The sequence below is a fragment of the Pipistrellus kuhlii genome, unplaced genomic scaffold, assembly GCF_014108245.1.
Source record: "Pipistrellus kuhlii isolate mPipKuh1 unplaced genomic scaffold, mPipKuh1.p scaffold_m20_p_3, whole genome shotgun sequence".
NCBI lineage: Eukaryota > Metazoa > Chordata > Mammalia > Chiroptera > Vespertilionidae > Pipistrellus > Pipistrellus kuhlii.
Window position 1 is genome coordinate 161,583,831 of NW_023425529.1, and position 20,811 is coordinate 161,604,641.

The 20,811-nt window shown below is 50.9% G+C and overlaps 1 protein-coding gene across 8 annotated transcripts in view; it reads left to right on the forward strand.

The window, feature by feature from the left end:
- MCF2L (MCF.2 cell line derived transforming sequence like) overlaps positions 1-20,811 on the forward strand; it is a 184,655-nt gene that overhangs the window by 51,404 nt on the left and 112,440 nt on the right. For 3 of the 8 annotated variants that reach the window (XR_006742985.1, XM_036457224.2, XM_045588796.1), the window contains exon 1: positions 13,495-13,644. The exons of 1 other annotated variant lie outside the window; for it this stretch is intronic. Coding sequence is in view for 6 of the 7 variants with exons in the window: in XM_036457224.2 (XP_036313117.2) it covers positions 13,578-13,644 (67 nt within the window). In the remaining variant the exon portion in view is untranslated. Of the gene's footprint in view, positions 1-13,493; positions 13,645-14,177; positions 14,370-20,811 lie in introns of those variants that run through there. 4 more of the 8 variants (XM_045588795.1, XM_045588797.1, XM_036457231.2 and 1 more) reach the window with 4 other exon arrangements.

A 20,811-nucleotide genomic window follows, 5' to 3' on the forward strand; every position in this document is an offset into this window, starting at 1 on the left:
CTCCCTTCCTCTCTATAAAAACTCAATAAAATATAAAATAAAATAAAATAAAATAAAATAAAATAAAATAAAATAAAATAGTGCAGGCACTGCTATGGTCTGAGTGTGTGTCGCCCCAAATTCCTACGTTGACATCCTCATGCCTGACTGGATGGTGTTAGGAGGTGGGGCTCTGGCGAGGTGACTAGGGCACGAGAGTGGGGCCTCCTGAGTGGGACAAGAGACCCCACCACCATGTGAGGTGTGGGGAGAAGGCCCTAGAAAGGGGATTCTCTCCTGAGCCTGACCATGCGTGCCTGGCTCTCTGACTTCCAGCCTGCAGAGCTGAGAGAAACACACCTGTTTCCAAGCCACCAGTCCTGACATTTTGTGATAGCGCCTGATCAGACTGTAACCAGCACTAATAGGAAACTGTGAAGAGGTCGCTTTAGACCTTGTGTGCATTTACTGCTTTAGGCCTGCAGGAGCATGTTTCCGCTGTGAAATCTTTCCGAGTGGAAGCTGGCCTGCTCCATGAGGAGGCTCACAGGCCTGACACCCCCAAATGACCTGCTTAAGGTGGCAGATCTGCAGCCTGGTGGCATGTTTGGATAAGCTTGGAACCTGAGGAAGCCAGTGCTCTGGGTCGCTGTGAGCAGACAGGTTAATGTCCCAGGCCTAGCAAGGCCCCGCCCACCACAGGCCCCGCCCACACCGAGACCACGCCCCACCCCAAGGCCCAATCCTTCCAGCTCTCATTTTCATGGTCCCAGCAGAATGCGACCAGGTAGGGGCTTCCCCTTCCACTTGCCCACTGTGGCCAAGGGCAGCACTCGGAGCTTGGGGCTTTTCATTTCTCACCAGAGTCCTTCTGGAAGGTCACTCCTATGTCGCGAGCCCTTGTCCCAATCGGTTAGAGGTCATGGTGGCCTGCCGGGTGACCTTTGTGAAGTTTCTGTAAACAACCCCCATAAATGACAGGAGCTGTGTCCCTGCCTCGCTCGGTGCTGTGACTAATGGGAAACACACTGATTTTGCATTTCCTCTTCGAATTCACGGTGAATTTTTACAAGATGATGCCATTGGCACGTCTGCTCCTCACCTCTAAGGGACTGAGCTCTCTGCTGAGCTCAGGATCGGCCTTTCAAAGCCTGTCACGGGCTCCGAAGAGAGCACAGCTTGGGGAAGCAGGGCCTTTATCCCTGGTTATCTGATGAACCTGAGCCTCCGGCCCCTCCTCTGGGACATGCCAGGGGAGATCAGGCCGCTGCCAGCTTCAGTCCCTGAACTCTCTCCGGCTTCTGGCGGATGTGGCCCTGCCCCCACGAGCCCCTTTTGTTGCCCTAACAGAGGAGTTCTTGTTGATATGTTATTCTGATCCCATACTTGTCTATTATTTTCGGTCATTCAAATGGCTGCAGCTTAGTTTCTAAGGCTCAGCCCTGTTCACTTCAAAACTTCCCTCTGGACCTCTTCCTCCTCCACCCTCCCTCACCCCGAAGGGGCACCAGAGGCTTGGGATGGGGGTGAGGACCGCTCTTCACTCACCCACCCTCCCCCCAGCGGCTCCCACATTGGGGCAGGGACGGAAGATGCCTGCACATGTGCACGCACGCACACACTCGTGTGGCTGACCTGCCTGGCGTCTCCCTGGGCCCTGTCTTCATTGCCCTGGACGGGACCCACGTGTGGTGGGTGCCAGGCCCCACTTGGAGGCCTCGCTTCTGGCTGTTGCCGGTGGTGGTTACCTTCCCCTGGTGCCTCCATGCCTGACAACCTTCTTCCCAAACCTCAGCCATGAAGAACTCTTCTTTAAAAAAAACAAAAACAAAAACATATATATATATATGTTGATTTCAGAGAGGAAAGGAGAGGGAAAGAAAGATAGAAACATCAATGATGAGCCGAAACTGGTTTGGCTCAGTGAATAGAGCGTTGGCCTGCAGACTGAAAGGTCCCAGGTTTGATTCTGGTTGGGGGCATGTACCTTGGTTGCAGGCACATCCCCAGTAGGAGGTGTGCAGGAGGCAGCTGATTGATGTTTCTCTCTCATCGATGTTTCTAACTCTCCATCCCTCTCCCTTCCTCTCTGTAAAAAATCAATAAAATATATTAAAAAAAGAAAAGAAAAAGAAACATCAATGATGAGAGAGAATCAATCATTGATTGGCTGACTCCTGCACATTCCCTAATGGGGATTGAAACTGCAACCCGGGCATGTGCCCTTGACGGGAATCGAACCTGGGACCTTTCAGTCTGCAGAACGACAATCTGTCCACCGAGCCAAAGCAGCCAGGGCCCATGAAGAACTCTTAACCCTGTTTGGGTGGCTGTCCCTTTTTTGCCATCTCTCATGAGCACTCTTTCCCCCTCAGCTGTACTGAGATATAATTGACATATAATGGGTGAGTTTGGGGTGTGCAGCGTGATGATTGGATCTGAGTGTGTAAGAAATGATTACTCATAAGGCCAGGTACCACCTTGATCATGCCCCATCATTACCATTTCTTTTTTTGTGGTGAGAACATTTAAGATCCCATTAGCGGCTTTGAAGTAAGGATACAATGCAGTATTGTTAACCTTAGTCACCGTGCCTGCTTAGGCCCCCTCCCTAGGCTAGGGAGGAGAGCTTTCCTCCCTGCAGGGAGGATGGGAGAAAGGAGTCATCTTTCTGCCTCAGCACTGCCCCTCTCTCTGGGTTGGGCAGTCTCCGGGCAGTCCCCCACCAGGCAGCTGCTCCCACATACCTGTTTTCTGAATTCAGAATTTCGGCCTCTTTGTCTTCGTCTTTGTCTCTTAGCTGAAATTCTGGGTCAACAGGAGGAATCCCACCTGCCATGCCATTACTTACATTAGTACCTAGCCGTGTGGTCGGCAACCTGCAGCTCGAGAGCCACATGCGGCTCTTTGGCCCCGTGAGTGTGGCTCTTCTACAAAATACCACGGCTTGGGCGAGTCTATTTTGAAGAAGTGGCATTAGAAGAAGCTTAAGTTTAAAAAATTTGTCTCTCAAAAGAAATTTCAATCATTGTACTGTGGGTATTTGGCTCTGTTGACTAATGAGTTTGCCGACCACTGACCTAGCCCGTGCCTGGGCCTGCACTCCTTTCCTGCCCACCTCTGAGGTGCATCCCCTGCTCTGAATAGCTGAAAGCTGTTGGCAGGGGGAGGAGAGGGAGGAACCCGCTGTGCGGGCCTGTCCCGAGGCTAGGGCTCTGGGGATGTATGGTCCCGGCAGGAGGAGGTGCCTGTAGGAACCCAGAAATGGTGACCAGTTCTGGCGGTTGTTAGGGTCTTCAGCAGCGGTCACGGTCAGGGACTGAGATGGAACAGGTTGGGGTAGAGCTTGCAGTGCTCAGGGCCAGCCCTGCAGGATCCCCCGAGCTGGGCATCAGAAGCTCTGGAGGACTGTGCAAAAGGCACCACTGTGTCTGAAACCCAGCTTGCTTTCCCTGCCACCATCGCTCGGGGCCTGAACCAGGGGAAGGTGTCAAAACACGCCTGGAGAGAAGAGGCTGGGAAATGAACAAGCAACCTAATTAGCCTGGGTGGGCTGGATGTTTCCAACAGTAATTTAGCACCGAGGACATTAATTTTCCCGTCTGCAGGGAGGGAATGTGTCACTTGACACAGGACAAGCACATTAGGTCTAAGATTCAGTTTATTCTACATATGTCCTCACCCATCTCATCCCGAAGTGCGTAAGAATTCGTCTCCAAAAGCCTATAGGGCCCAGAGTTCAGGAACCCCAGCCAGGTGCCCGATCTCTCGCTGCACCCCCTCCCCTTAGCATCTAAACACCAGCCTATGCCTGGGACACAAGCATCCGCTTTGAACGTGCCCTTCACCTCCTAGCATCTCTCATCAGCAGATCGCCGTGTGGGTTTTCACGTGTCCACATGCAGTTCTGTCGTCCCAGGCACACCCCGGGGAGCGTGAGGTTCCACAGTGGAGGCCTTCTGCTCCTCCTGCAGAGTTCTCAGCTTTCCCACGGCCAGGGCTTTGATGTCTGGCCGAGTGTCATACCCACCAGGGGAGCCGGAGGTGAGGGTTCTTGGATTGTTTTTTATTTTAAAAAAATATATATTTTATTGACTTTTTACAGAGAGGAAGGGAGAGGGATAGAGAGTTAGAAAAATTGATAAAAGTCACATCGATCAGCTGCCTCCTACACACCTGTTACCGGGGATGTGCCCGAAACCAAGGTACATGCCCCCGACCAGAATCTAACCTCTCAGTCTGCAGGCCGGTGCTCTCTCCACTGAGCCAAACTGATTAGGGCTTGGATTATTTTTTAAAACTCATCAGCCACCTCAGAATTTCATATTCCCTCAAGGGTTCAATTAGAGCGGGGAGGAAGGAATGGCCAGTTGTGTGGAGACTACAATGGCTGCCCAGCAGAATGGAAGGGTGGTTGGTGAGGGGAGCACTCACCACCGATGTACCTACCATCACCAGCCCACCTGTCCTTATGAATGGTCCCAGTCTCTCCGTTTGTCCTTAGATAACCTTTTTATTTATTATTTTATTATTTTATTTTATTTTATTTTATTTTATTTTATTTTATTTTATTTTATTTTATTTTATTTTATTTTTTAGCTCTTTAGACACTGTTAGGGGTTGAATTGTGTCCCCTAAAAAGATACGTTGAAGCCCTAACCCTAGTGCCTAAGATTATGACCTTATTTGGAAACAGGATTATTGTAGAAGCAATTAGCTAAGGTGAGGTCACACTGGCCTATCTTTCCAAGAAGGGAACAGAGAGACGCACAGGGACAAGATGGCCACGTGACTGGGAGATGCAGCCACAAGTCAAGGACTGCCTGCCTCCACCGGAAGCTGGAAAAGGCATGGAAGGGCTTCCCCTGCAGGATTCAGGGAGTGTGTGCCCTGCTGACACCTTGAGTTTGGACTTCCAGCCTCCAGAACCCCGAGAGAATAGCCTCTTGTTGTTTGAAGCTGCCCAGTGTGTGGTGCCTCGTCACGGCAGCCCCTGGACACCGCTGCACCCTCCCTCCTCAATCCCCAGCCGTTCCACCATCGTCCCTGCTTCGCCCAAGGACACCGTGGGCACTGGGCGGCGTGGCCTGCGGCCTGGCCTGGGAATTTTGCACCTGGCATTTTGTTTAAACAAAACCAACGTGAAGGGAAGGCGGGCTGCTCAGGCCTCCACAACCAGAGCTGGGATTTGGCCCCAACAAGTGTGCCTTTCGAGGAGGAGGCATGTGGCCTGACAGGTGTGACCTCAGTGCTGTGAAGCTCCAGCGAGGGGCGAGGGGAGCGGGGCAGACAGCTCCAGGCACAGCAGTCCTGCACCTGCTCCTCTCCATCTGCTAAGCTTCTGGGGAGGTTACCATGGGGCCACAGGTGTTTCAGTGACCCAGCTTGTCTGGGGCTTCGAGATGTGGTTTGTGCCACCTTGGGGCTGGTGTGAGCATCTTGGATCTCACTCTAGGCAGTGTTCGCTAGTAAGTTTTGAATTTTTTGGTAAGTTTCTAATTTTGTATTTAATTTTAGGAGAGAGAACCCATACAAGCTCTTAGCAGCACTGGTCTTGCCCCCTGTGGGCCAAGTGAGCCCATCCGGGCCCCTCCAAGGAGAGCAGCTGAGCTCAGCCCTTAGTGTGTTTGCCTGATGAGGATGCATGTGAGCACATGTCTACACATGTAAAAATTAGGTACATATTTTAGAAGCTTTAAAAAAGGCTATGCCATTGCCCTGGTCCATGTGACTCAGTTGATTGAGCATCATCCCCTGCACCAGGAGGTTGCTGGTTTGATTCCCAATCAGGGCACATGCCCAAGTTGTGGGCTGGCCCTCACGCATCTCTCTCTCTCTCTCCCTTCCTCTAAAATTAAAAATAAAACAAAACACATATTTAAGGAAAAGCCCAGCTGGTGTGGGTCAATGGTTGAGCATTGACCCATGAACCAAGAGGTTACCTATTTGATTCCTGGTCAGAGCACATACCAGGGTTACAGGCTTCATCTCCAGTAGGGAGCATGCAAGAGGCAGCTGACTGATGTTTCTCTCTCATGGAGGTTTCTATCTCTATCCCTTTTCCTACCTTTATCTCTAAAATCAATAAAAACAGATTTTTATAAAAAGCTATGCCCTTTGCTCTATAATTCTACTTCAAGAATTTAACAGAGATATAATCAGACATGAGAAAAAAACATTATGCCTGTGGTTGTTTTCTCTCTTTTTTTATCATTATGATAATCAAGAATTGCTTTTAAAAATCTGATTAAATTTTAAAATACACACAAGGGAGTATTTACACAGCTATTAAAATCATGTAGAAGAGTAGCAGCATGAAAAAAGTTAGAGTGAAAAATTTGTTATAAACAATATATTATTACAATTTGTATAAAAGTACATCAGGATAAAAAAAATCTCTGCATGATGCTATTAGGGTTTATTTTCCATATTTTCTAAAGTGAACACGATGATTCCTGTACTCAGACAAAAATACATGTAATCTTAATCTCCTTGTTGTAGCCATCAAAATGCAATGATCACGTGTATAGGAGAACGTTACTCCAAGTCAGCCATCCGATCAGATTTTTCTCAGCAAAAGGACTTCTTCCAACGAACTAACCTTATCTACTGATGGTCCCTTTAGAGTTTGTGTTAATGTAGATTCCAGACATTCTTACCGGAAAAGTGGTGAAAAAAGACAGAAATCCAAGCGTCCCGTCTCTCCTTTCCCCGAGAACACACACCCCAGGAAGGGACTCTGAATGCCCTCCCTTGCTTTGTCCTGCAGGACACACACTGAGGACTGCATCCGAGGTGGTTTGCCTTCCCTGCATCTTGACCTTTGCTCCTGTTCTGTTTCCACTGAGGAACAAATCCAAATAGTACCACACTGTGGCCGGCAGACCAGACGGGACGGTGAATGCCTCTTCTGGGGGCTGTTGCTCTCCATAATGCGAAATGCTTTAAACAAACACACAAGGAGAGTGGGGCAGGCTCAGGAATCCCGTCACAATGCCCAAGTGGAGAGGAAATGGCTGGTCCCAAGGCTGAATCCAGGAGAACGCTTATCCACATGCCATCTCACTCACGTTTTTTACAAAACTTTATTGAGGGAATAATAAACAAATCTAAGTGTATACATTTTAACTGTCCAGTATGATGATTTGATATACACTGCGAAATGATTACCCAGGTCAAGGTAATTGACACATCCATAACTCTGTGTGTGTGTGTGTGTGTGTGTGTGTGTGTGTGTGTGTTCAGTGAAAATGCTTAAGGTCCACTCTTCGTAACTTTCAAGGACACAATTACCATATTATTTATTGTCCTCGCCCTGTGGTACATTGGAGCCTCAGATCTCATTCATTTTATAACTGGAAGTTTGTACCCTTTGACCCTCCTCCCGCCCCCTGGCAACCACTATTCTATTCTTCTCTGTTTCTATGAACTCAGCTTTTCTTTTTTAGATTCCACATATAAGTGAAACCATGCAGTATTTGTCTTGCTATGTCTGTCCCGCCCCCTCAATGTCATGCCCTCCAGGCTCATCCATGCTGTTACAAATGGCAGGATTTCCTCCTTTTTTTATGGCTGAATAATTATCCATTGTATATACGCACCATGTCTTCTTTATTCCTTCATCCCTTGAAGGACGGTTAGGTTGTTTCCCTATCTTGGCTATCACGAATGCTGCTGCTGTGAACATGTGGGTGCACACATCTCCTTTGTTGCCTTCGGATAACAGACCCAGAAGTGGAATTGCTGGATCACATGGTAGTTCTCATTTTAATTTTTTTGAGGAACCTCCATACTGTTTTCCATACTGGCTGCACTGATTTACATCCCCACCAGCAGTATGCATGGATTCCGGTCTCTCCACACCCTCACCAACACTTGTTACCCCTTGTTTTCTTGATGACAACCATCCGAACAGGTGTGAGGGGGCATCTCCTTGTGGTTTTTTATTAAATATATATATTTTATTGATTTTTTACAGAGAGGAAGAGAGAAGGATAGAGTGTAAGAAACATCAATGAGAGAGAAACATTGATCAGCTGCCTCTTGCACACTCCCTACTGGGGATGTGCCCGCAACCAAGGTACATGCCCTTGACCGGAATCATACCTGGGACCTTTCAGTCCCCAGGCTGATGCTCTATCCACTGAGCTAAACCGGTTTCGGCTCCTTGTGGTTTTGATTTGAGTTTCCCTGCTGATTAGCGGCGCTGAGCACAACCCCGTCCTTTTTACACTGTGTGGTGGACTAGGCCCAGTCAGCCCCTCTCTCGTGTTCTGGGTGAATCCTGCCTTTTGTGCTGAGTGTTCTGTCCTCATCTTTGGCCCTGGGTTAGAGGAAAGGTTGCTAGTGGGGGTCTCAGGCAGGGGTGGAGGAGGTCGTCCTGGGTGCTGGGTGGGGGTGCTGCTGGGCCCGGCGAGAGCGGGCGGGGGTGGGGGTGGGGAGAGAACAAGGTTGTCAGAGAGCGAGGTGAGGTGCCCGGGTTTGGCTAGTGGCAAGACCATAGCATCTCCAGTGTCTGTCTCTTCCTGAGCGGCCCACCTCCCCCAACCCGCATGTTGAGAGAGCCTAAGTCAGTGTTTTTCAACCTTTTTTGGGCAAAGGCACACTTGTTTCATGAAAAAAAATCACGAGGCACACCACCATTAGAAAATGTTAAAAAATTTAACTCTGTGCCTATATTGACTATATATAAAGTAATTCTCTTGAATAGGAATCAAATAAACACAAAGAAAGTATTTTATAATTACTTTATTATGAAATATTAAGTAAACAAAATAGTGAAAAATTATAAAATTCTTATCTTGTCTGCACCTACGGCACACCAGGCAACATCTCGCGGCACACTAGTGTGCCGCGGAACAGCGGTTGAAAAACGCTGGCCTAAGTCCCTGTCCATCTTCTCCTCTTCCTCGCTCCTCACCTCTCTCCAGGCCCTGCCCACTGTGAAGTCCCATCCTCAGGGACTAAGGACGAAGACTCCTGGCCCAGACCCCCTGCTGCTTCTCAGGAGGAGCTCCCTTCATTACATAAAATGGTGTAACATGGCTAGTTTCCCCGCATCCTGTGCCTGTTCAGGAAGGTCACCCTGTCTCTGCAGCCCCCAGCCCCTCCCCTCAGACCTGAAGGACCAATGCCATGTGTCCCTAACACTATTGTACATAGCTTAGTGTGGCCTGTCTCCGAATTAGGTACAAACAGAGTTATACTTCATGTATTCTTTGCAACTCACTGTCATAGCTCAACTGATATAAACCACCTGTTTCTACTGCTGCATGGTTTCCCATTGTGTGACCACAACTCACCTTATTTACCCAGCCCACTGTTGATGGGCTTGAGCTATCCTCAGTCCTCCTCTCCCCACCTAAATTTCACCCTTTACTCCCCTCTTCCTTCCTTCACCCCTCCTCTCCCTTCTTCTTTGCTTCTTCCCCTCCTCCTCTTCCTTTCTCCTTCCCTCCTCCTCCTCTCCTCCCTGCCTCCTTCTTCCCAGTTGTAAGCAGCACTGTTGCAAGCCTGGGTGCCTATGGATACTGGTGTGCATGTGCCAGAGCTCCTTGCTGGCGGGGGCTGTGCACCTCTATGTCATACAGCATCCCCTTAGTTCAGGAGGAAATCGTGCAACTGACACACCTTCACCAGCTTGTCCACCATCTGCCACCAGGCACGTGTATCCTTGTTAGTGGCCAACCCCCATTTGGAGTGAAAACCCCATGAGGGCAGGGAGCCCACCTGCCTTGATAGACCCTGTACCCTGGAACCAGCACGGGGCCTGGCTCCCAGCTCCTAGGGCCACGGTCAGCAAACTGCGGCTCCCGAGCCATATGCGGCTCTTTGGCCCCTTGAGTGTGGCTCTTCCACAAAATACCACGGCCTGGGCGAGTCTATTTTGAAGAAGTGGCTTTAGAAGTTTAAGTTAAAAAAAAATGCGGCTCTCCAAAGAAATTTCAATCGTTGTGCTGTTGATATTTGGCTCTGTGGACTCATGAGTTTGCCGACCACTGTCCTAGGGCGTTTTCCGGAGACCAGGTGCAGCTCGACATTCCCCAAGCTCCAAGACGCCTCTTGCCAGAGGTTAGGCTTCCTCCATACCCCAGCTCAGGAGTGAGGCTGTGCTGTCAATGGTTGCAAATGTCTCCACAGGCCCATTTCCAAGTCCCCCCCTTTTCCTTGCTGCCCGCCCCCACTCCCTTGATGTGGGATAAGGCAGTGCAGGAAATACGTGCATCCTCGCTTCCCATGGCCCGCATCCAGCTGCACCTAGGCCCGGCTGCTCCGTCTCCTGTTACCTCACAGTGCCAGGTCTCCACCTTCCCCCTCCTTTCCCTCCCCCGGACATCGCCCACCTGTTGGGCCAGGGCGGGCTCCTCAGGGCTCCTGGTTTCTCACCTCCCTTTCATGGCTAGCTTTCCGGAACAGTTGCTAAGAGGATGTGCTCGGTTTCCAGGTATAACATTACGGTCCACCTTCCCACCTGGGCGCCGTCTGGCTTCACACAGAGGGTGAACAACGGGCTCGCCCTGCTTCTCCTTTCTGGGAGGGGGCGATGCAGTGTGGCGAGCGGGCCTGCACCCCTGGGACACTTGGGCTAAGATTCTTCTTTAAAAAAAAAAATGAATATATATATATATTTATTTCTTATTGATTTTTTTAAAGAGAGGAAGGGAGAGAGACAGAGAGCTAGAAACGTCGATGAGAGAGAAACACCGACCAGCTGCCTCCTGCACATCCCCTACTGGGGATGTGCCCGCAACCAATGTACATGCCCTTGACCGGAATCGAACCTGGGACCTTTCAGTCCGCAGACCGATGCTCTACCACTGAGCCAAACCGGTTTCGGCTGGGCTAAGATCCTTCGTGCTGTGTTGGTTCTGGGACCTCCCCTAACGGTCCCTGTCCAGCTGCGAGAGACATTGGGGATAACATTCCAATTGAGATAGGACATTTCCCTGAGCAGCACTTGCACTCTGGGTCTGTCTTTGTACCCTCCTGAGTGTGAATCCAGCCTCTGCCACTTACCAGCTGTGCGGCCTGGGGCAACTCACTGCACTTCTCGCCGTGCCTTTTACTACAGCCGGGTAAAAACTGTGCCCGTCTGCGAGATCCTGGTGAACATTACACCGGTTCACACCAGGTGAGTTTAGGAGGTGCCCTGGAACTTAGTAGTACTCAATAAACACTGGATAGTATTTTATCATTGTTATGCTCTTAGCAAATAGTAAATGGTTTTTATAGAAAGTACCATTTGTGTTATAGTTTAAGAAGAGAGTAATGTTTTGATGGAGGTTGAGAGAGACAGAGAGAGAGAGAGAGAGGTTGAGAGAGAGAGAGAGAGAAGGGAGGGAGGGAAGGATATTTATTTATTTATTATTTTAAAATATATTTTATTGATTTTTTTACTGAGAGGAAGAGAAGGATAGAGAGAAACATCGATGACAGAGAATCATCGATCAGCTGCCTCTTGCACACCCCCTACTGGGGATGTGCCCGTAACCAATGTGCATGCCCTTGACCGGAATGGAACCCGGGACCTTTCAGTCCGCAGGCTGACACTCTATCCACTGAGCCAAACCGGCTTCGGTAGGAGATTTATTTTAAGTGACTGGCTCACACAATCGTGGGGGCTGGTAAGTCTAAAATCTACGGGCAGGCTGCATGCTGGAGACCCTCAGGGGAGCGCCCATGTTGAGCTCAAGTCTGAAGCAAATGTAGAGGCAGAACGCACTCTTCCTCTGGGAAGGCCAGTTTTTTTCTCTTGGGATCTTCCACTGATGAGACGAGGCCCACCCACATTAGGAAGGCTGACTTGCTTGACTCACCGTCTACTGAGTTAGTTGTTAATCAGATCTACAAAACGCCCTCAAAGGAACAGCCAGAGTAGTGTTTGGTTAAACATCTGGGCACAGAGGCCTGGCCAAGCTGACACATAGGAGCAACCATCACAGATGGCGGCAGACCCAACCCTGAAGCCAGTGGTGCCTCAGGGCCCGGGAAAGAAGCTGAGCGTGCGAGCAGAGTGGGCAGAAGGTCTTGCCTTTGCTTCGCTTTGCTTTGGTTTAAAGGTGGGATAGACTCTCACAGGGAGCGGTTCTCAAAGTGTGGCTCAGCAGTGTCCCCATCACCTGGGGTCCAGTGAGAAACCTCCCAACACTGGGTCACAACGCTGGTCATCTGGGTTAACAAGCCTCTGGCCAATTCCAATGAGCACCATTGAGTACACTCTGTGCTGGAAGAGGACCAGGCAAAGGGGGGTGTCCTGGCAGGTGTGTCTGCGGAGGCCTGAGGGAATGTGGCCTGGGGGCTAGTTTTGGCTAAGAATAAGTGAGGTGCCAAGGACAAGTGTGGGTGGTGCTGCCTCAGGAGGGATGGGAAGGTGGATGCCACACATTTGGGGAGGAAAGGGCCTGCACTTTAGGACTCTGTCGGGTGACTTGCCTTCCTGAAGTCAGATGCAGGTAGCTGTGAAGGGGAAGGGGATGAATGATGTCAGGCTCAAGTGGCCATAGCAAAGCTGCTTTAGCTTCAGTGAAGGTCAGACCAGGACATTTGTCCACAAGGAAAAGGTTCCCTGTCTGCCCTGCGATGATACCTTTCCAGAGACCCCTCCCCTCATTGGACACTATCTTGAACCATAAAAAAAATGCTGCTATGCAATGGTGTATTTTTAAAAAATATGTATTTTAATTGATTTTTAGGGAGAGAGGGAGAGAGAGAGAGAGAGAGAGAGAGAGAGAGAAACATCACTGAGAGAGAAACATCAGTTGGCTGCCTCCTGCATGCTCCCCACCGGGAATTGAGCCTGCAACCCAGGCATGAGCTCTGAATGGGAATCGTACCTCTTGCTGCCTGGGTCAACGCTCAACCACTGAGCAACATCATGGGCCGGGCTATTCAATACGTTTTGATGTATTTTTCAAAAAGCAATTTTTTTTTTTTTTTTTTTTTTAGTTTTGCTCCACACCTTCCCTGGTGGTTATTACACCTTCACTTCATGCTGCGATGATTTGTTTGCACATTTTCCTTGACCTCCGACTCAAGAGCTCTCTGAGGGCAAATGCTGTGTCACCTTCATCTTTTTACCCCTCAGTCCACCTCTCGGTGCCCGGCAGTCACCCCACTGAGGTGTTGGCACACCCATTGTATGGACATGAGCTGCAGTTTGAATCTCTGCCACTCCTTGCTTGCATCTCCTAAACCATTCATGGGAATTGGCACTTCTTCCCGAAATACTGTCAATACTGCCGTAAGGAAGAGTGTGCTACCTGTAATGCCAACCACAAAAATGATGGCAAGGCCCCAGGGAGGGCGAGGCCCCACGCAGGGCCCACCAGTGTGCACACTTGTGTTCTTCTTGCATGTCCTTGGGATGTGGCAGCCCTGGCCTTGCACACATGACTCTCGTCCGCGGGCACTGAGGTGTAGAATGCACGCATGGCTTCTTGCCAAACATGGTGAGCTCGGAGGGCCTGCAGCGCACTTCGCTCCCCGCCCGCGTCCTTGGGCAGGCGGCGCCGCAGCGGGAGCAGCCGGGCCACCCGGCCACCCGAGTGAGGACCCTCCGAGGACCCCAGCACCCACTGACCTGGCGCTGCCCGGGCAGCATGCGGCGGCGCAGGGAGGACGCGCTGGGCTGCTGCGGCCTCTGCACCTGCCCAGGGACTGCCGGAGGTAAAGGGGAGCGGGCGGGCAGGCTAGCGGCCACTCCCGCTCCCACACTCCCTCCTTCCTCTCCGGTGGGGGAAGGGGACAGAGCGCCCTGGCTGGGCAGCGGGGGCGGGGGGCGCCTCTGAGTGAGAGAAAGCGCGAGCGAGCGAGCTGCGGGCCGAGATCCCCGATCCCCGCGCGGTGCACTCTCGGGAGTGTCAGGTGATCCGTGGGAGCACACACCAGGGTCCCAGGTTACTGGGGTGGGTGCTGCCGCAGGGGTCCCTGGTGACCTTGGGGTGCATATTGGGGGCTCCCAGGTGAACTGGGGTGTGCACACTCGAGGCTTCCAGGTGGCCGCGGGCGTGCATGCGCCGGGCTTCCAGGTGACCACCGCGCGGGTGCACGCGGAGCTCCCCGGTGGCTGCGGGGACTGGCGGGGCGGGCGCGCTTCCGCTTCCGCTGAGCAGCCCCCACCCTGGCGCAGGGCGCGCCCCTTGGCGGGGCTGGGGACCAATCGAGGGAAGGGAGGCTCTGCCGTGCCCCCCCACCCCCACTCCCTCCCCAGCCTCGCCGCCGCGCCCCCTCCCCACCCGGGCTACCCCACCCATGAAGCACCTTCTGGTGCAGAGGAGAGCAGCTGCGGAGGACCGTTTTGTTCTGCCGGAGGATGAGGTTTTGGCTGAGGCATGAAGAGATGGCTTTGGAAGACATGGTGCAGAGATTAAATGCGGTTTCCAAGCACACGGGTAGGAGGAGCTGCTGGCCTTGCATTCTGTGTTCTTAAAGCTTGGCAATCCTGTGTTGAATCGTAGGGACATGCGTCTCATTTTTGTATGTAACAGCCTTCATTTCTCCTCCCTTCCCCCCTTTAGCAGTAATAACAGGAAAGAGCAGGTAGGATGGGCATTGATCTGGCAGGTGGATAGGTTTCCATGGACCGTCAGCATGATTTTATTCTGCCAGGATCGTTACAATAATTGCCGATGGGTGCCACAGGCTTTTTAGGAGATGCCAGGTTTGCGTGTGGGGCGGTTGTCTGCAATCTTCTCATCCCACCTGCATGTCAGTTGCATGTGAACCATAGCCGTGGAGAAAGCCCAGGTATTCGTGGATGGAGAATAATTTGAGCCGAGGGCTTTTCGAGCCCGGTGTGGGGACGGATGGTGGAGATGCCGGCTCCTTTGGAGGAGGAATGATCCGGATTGATCAGGTGGTTCTTTTCTCCACCCAATGTCGTTTCACCTAAGACAATTGTTTGAACATCGTGTGGGTCAAGGGTGGAAGTATAGCCTTGCTGGACGTTCACATTCTGTGTTCATTAAAAGGTTACTTTAAAATAAGCCTCTAAGCAAGTAAAAATGGATTCGCTTAGATATAAGAAACACCTGAGCGGGCCCGCTCTTGCTGTTGGCTTTCAATCAGTCACGTCTGAGTTTCCCTGTGCCGGAGGAGGACTCTCGGCATTCACTAGTTCTCCTTGAAACGAAGAGGAAAGAATCCGGGATGGTGAAAAGTGAGTTGCCACATTTCTACCGGGTGTTGTCATATGTTACGTTATATTATCATTACCTTGTTGTCGAAATAAGACTTTGCTGAGAGATGAGATTTTGTCAGTTATGTGGTGGAGGTGTGGTATTCTTTCTTTCCCTCTCTCTTTCTCCCCCTCGCGCCCTCATAAGTGGAATACACTCCAATGGCTTTTGAGAGCAAAGCAATGCTTAAGTCAGCAGAAGCATCATGGTGTGTGACATTCAGTGTTCCGTGGCGATTTTTGTGATTACAGCTCCTGAGCTGATTGTAGGTGGGTCAACAGGAAATAAAGACATTTTTATGCCATCTGGCCCTTATTCTTAGAAAGGCAGCGGGCTCCCTTTTTCTGAAACACTAGCCGCCTTTTGCTGGGTGCGGGGTTTGGCGTGTGGCTTGGTGAAGGGCGCGGGGGACCGCAGCCTGGCGGTGGGAGTGCTCCCACCGGCCCCGGAGGGGTGGGCCAGCTCCTCACACCCTCCGCACTGGCCGGCATTACAGAGTGGGAACTGTTCCAAGAGTGATGTCATCCCCTAGCGCACAGGCAGGGAGGTTTTTCCTTGAGCTCTGAGAGACGCATGTGCATCTTGAATTGCTAAGAGTCTATGTCTGAAAAGCAGGAATGACACTGGCCACTCACCTCATGTGCGTTGCGGGCCAGGTCCTTCACTTGGCCATGGGCTCTTTCTAAGCAGACATTCCAGATTGCGTGTCCTTTGACACATCTGTGCCGCCAGCAACTACAGATTTCACCAAGACTTTTTAAAAATATATATATATTATTGATTTTTTACAGAGAGGAAGGGAGAGGGATAGAGAGTTAGAAACATCGATGAGAGAGAGTCATCAATCAGCTACCTCTTGCATACCCCCTACTGGGGATGTGCCCGCAACCAAGGTACATGCCCTTGACCGGAATCGAACCTGGGACCCTTCAGTCCACAGGCTAACATTCTATCCACTGAGCCAAACTGGTTTCAGCTTCACCAAGACTCTTAAAGCCAGGTCTGCAGAGGCCCAGCTTTATGCAGTCAAATGCTCTACCACTGAGCTATACCCCCAAGGCCCAGCTTTATGAATAGCCAGTAATATTTTGCTAGACAAGAGGACCCCTGCATCCAGACCCCTGCTTTTCTCCCAAGAACACTGCCTCTTCCTTCATTGCACCCATTCTCCATGTGAGGCAGCCCTGGACGGAAGCTGTGAGGCATGAGGTGAGCTGGAGGGCTGTTGTCCGTACTGTATTGACCCAGTGCCATCCACCGTACATGGCGTAGGGATGTAGGTCTACGTAAACCTCACCAACTTAGGTCTACATCCCAGGCACTCCCTCTGTAGCAGAATGGCTTTTCCCCGGAGGCCGGAGAGTTGTTCCACCTCCAGGGTGATTTGGCATCAGCGGCAGGGGTGGGCTGATGGTGCCAGGACGTGGGTCTGCATGTTGGTGCAGAGATTCAGGGCAGGGGGCTGGCCCACTTAGGACAGGGTTTGAGGGGAGGGCTTGGGTTCAGTCACCTTGCACGGAGCTTTGTGGCAATTTCACCTGCACAGAGTCGAACCTTTCATGGCTCTACCCTGAACCGACAGGCATTTTATCTTTGTCCACTGGGCCAGACATGCTGCTTGCTGCCTTATTTTCACTTCAGATGTCTGTGTTGCTCCCACTTGGCAAGGACATACGTTATCTAGGTTAGCCTGCATGCACGTTGTACATCTGGTCGGTGAATCTTGTCTCTTTCCTGACCTTGAGAATTTAAATCGCATATGCTCTTGAACCTGAGCGTTAACCAGTGACAAAACCTCCCTTCCATGGGGTAGGGCTCCTTTTCTAGCACTTGCATTATTTGGGTTTTCTCTTCATATTGACAGTAATTGGTGAACAAGAGATAAATCTTTGAGGGAGAAATGCTAATGGATCTAGTTGATTCAGGCATTTTCCGAATGCGGAGCAGTCATCCTCGAACTAGACCACCTGAGTCATCGGGAGAAAATCCTGAGCCCTACTTCCAGAGTTTCTGACTCAGGAATTCTGGGGCAGGGCCTGAGAACTCGCATTTTTAAGTTCTCAGGTGATGCTGATGGTACTAGCCCAGGAACTACAGTTGTAAAACCATTGCAGTAAAAGTCTTTAAATCTAGTGCCGCCTTCTCCATTAATTAACCTTGAGCAAAATATTAATTCTTATTATGGATGAATGGGGGTGGATGGATGGGTGGATGGATGGGTGGATAAATGGATGAAGCTGCATATGAGACTAAAAATAGAAACTATATCATATACTGAATTTGTAATCCCCCCCACCCCTTCCCTGAGGACTAACAACTTTATATATATATATATACATACATATACACACACATACATATACACACACACATATGTATATATATATGTGTGTGTGTGTATATATATATATTTTATAGAGAGAAAGGGAGAGAGATAGAGAGTTAGAAATACCATTGAGAGAGAGACATCAACCAGTTGCCTCCTGCACACGCCCTACTGGGGATGTGCCCACAACCAATGTACATGCTCTTAGAGCGGAATTGAACCTGGGACCTTTCAGTCCTCAGTCCAATGCTCTATCCACTGAGCCAAACCGGTTTCGGCAGGACTAACAACTTTTAGCTCTTACATATTGAAGGAAGAAACCCTTAGTTTGCATCAGAACATGAGTGTTGAAGCGAGGGGTGCTGATGAGTCTGCCTCACTCCTCTGGTTGGAGTTCAGCCATGATACTCATACTCTCTGGCCCAAACATCTTCCTCTCTCTACCCCCCCCCCCCCAACTTCCCCTCGTTCTGTCCCATCTTCTCATCTTCTACACTCAGTGTACCACCACCAGGAAGCTTACTTTCAACTGATACCTCAGCTGCTGGCTCAGACACTGGAAGGATGGGGATGTTGTCCCCTCCGGTACTACCCTGTTTCCCCGAAAATAAGACAGTGTCTTATATTAATTTTTGCTCTCAAAGATGCGCTAGGTCTTATTTTCAGGGGATGTCTTATCTTTCTATGCGCTAGGTCTTATTTTCGGAGAATGTCTTATTTTCGGGGAAACACGGTATAATCGCAGCAACGTTCGAGTAATGAGTGTCCATCCTGCAGGTGTGGCCCTCATAAAGCACCCAAGCATCCCGCAGTGGTGTTCTCTGTTTGCCACATCCAAATGCAGATGCCGGGAGAAGCGGGACTCTTTCAGCGAGTTCTGTTGCTGAGATCTCCAGGGAACTCTGATGTCAGACAGTGGCAGTAGCTTTTGTGACAGACCTGACCTGGGCACTTCTTCGGAGTACACATAGATGCTGTTGGACAGAAAGGGGAAGGACATAGAACAACAAGCCCACATGTGTAGACAGTGCTCGGTGGGAGAGAATGAGGCCACATTCTTGTCTTTGATTGGTGGAGCCAGCGCCCTGCATAAGGGATCCGAATCTTTGCTTCCCGAGTTTTCCTGAAGAAACTGTTCGGTGCTGCAGCTATTCATTGTTACTGTCCTAATGGAAGCCCCTGGGGTCTCTCTCTCTTTTTAAAAAAATATATTTTGTTGATTTTCCACAGAGAGGAAGGGAGAGGGATAGAGAGCTAGAAACGTCAATGAGAGAGAATCATTGATCAGCTGCCTCCTGCACACCTCCCACTGGGGATGTGCCCGCAACCAACGTACATGCCCTTGACCGGAATCGAACCTGGGACCTTTCAGTCCGCAGACTGATGCTCTTTCCACTGAGCCAAACTGGTTTCGGCGCCCCTGGGGTCTCTTGGTCCCCCAACTAGGACAGCCTGGCTTCGGCCAAGGACATGCCCTCCTCTGCCTGTGTCATCCACCCCCCGTTTCTGGCCCCCGGAGAGCTCTGCTCTCTGGTCGTCTCTGGTCTCCTATGGGATTGTGTCTCGCTCCTGGCAGAGGACCCCCACACATGTACACGGGCTCTGGTGCCTGGCTTCCTTTCTTTCCCTATTGGCAGGGCTTGTTGTGACTCGTCTGCCTTCAGGGTCCCTGATGATGCTCACCTGCTCTCTCGGTGCCCCCCCTACTGATGCCACGACTTGTGGTTGGCATCACTGGGGCTAACCATGCCCATTTGCTCTGTACCAGCCCAAGTCCTACAGCCTTGTGAGGAACCCAGTTCCCCTGCCCCCTCCGCCTCCCCAAACCCCAGTCAGTCCTGTGAGGGGTCTGGCTTGGTTAAGACATGAGAATAAATAGTGAACCCAGAAATTCCAAAACACAACCTAAGAACTTTTTTTGTGTAAACTTTGTACAAGCTTTTGGAAGATTCTTCTGTGCCCAATGTGGCTACCCGTGCTTGCATTACGGAGTCGGGAAGTCCTTGTTGGGTGAGGTTGGGACAGCATGGGGGCTGGGGTGGCCAGTGAGGAGCTGGAGTGAGAGCAGAGGGGTCATGCTGGTGCACTCATCACTCCCGGCTGCTATAACAGAGGCACCAGGGACTGGGCGGTTTCAACAACAGGGCTTTATTTCTCACAGTTCTGGAGGCAGGAAGTTCAGGGTCAAGGTGTCAGCTGGGCGGCTTCTCCCAAGGCCTCCTTTCTTGGCGTGTAGATGGCCGTCTTCCTCCTGTGTGCTCACATGTCCACCCCTCCCTGCATGTCTGCATCCCAATCTCCTCCCATCAGAACACCCGTCCCCTTGGATGAGGGCCCCCTAATGATCTCATTTTACCTGAAGCACGTCCTCAAGGGCCCTGTCTTCAAATACAGTCGTATTGTGAGGTCCTGGGGATTGGGACTTGGATGTCTGGAATTTGGAGGGGCTCAGTTCATTCCCAGACTGCCCGATTGCTTGTGAACAGCTCCAACCTCAGCTCAGATTCTGAGGGGAATCGGCGGCCTTTGAGATATTTAAGCAGAATTGCGGAATGGCGATAGGATCACATCCTGGTTTTCAAAGGCTTGTCTAGCTGCTAATTGAAAAGACAGAGGGAGCCAGGTGAAAGGAAAGCCACCCCCGGTTCCGGTCCAGGAGAAGCTAGACGGCCACTGGGGCCAGGGTAGCAGGTTTGCAGGGGGCAGGTGGTGCAGACAGCGGGGTCTTGGCATGTTTTGAAGGCGGGGCTGACCGAGCTGGACGTGGGCAATGAGAGGAAAAGAAGAGGGCTGTGGTGCCCACCCACCATTACCTGAACCACGCAGGCTTCTCACTGCTCTCTGACCACAAACCCGTCCTGGGAAGATGGTGTCTGGCTGAGACGTGCTTAGTGTAGGCAGCAGGATGGGGGCTGAAGGACCAGAGTACCATGAATGAGCTTTCAGGGATATGAAGGTTCCCAGCACATCCTCAGAGGTAGAGACCACCTGACGCTGCCCGTTTGCTCCTGTCAGAGGAAAGGATTCCTTCGAGGCTGATTTAGCAGGGGGCGTTGATGTGCACATTTCTACACGGGAACGTTCAGGGGCTTTAAATGCAGGGACCTCAGCATCCGGCAGCATCAAACTCCACCCAGCATGGTCTCCATCGGGGGCATTAATACCCACCCCTGCCTGCTGTCTTCTGCCTCAGTGATGGGATTCTTAAGACTAGTTTTTCCCCCAAATCCATTTTTTAAAAATATGTTTTTATTGATTTCAGAGAGAGGAAGGGAGAGGGAAAATGAGAGAGAAATATAAACGAGGAGAGAAAAACATGAATCAGCTGCC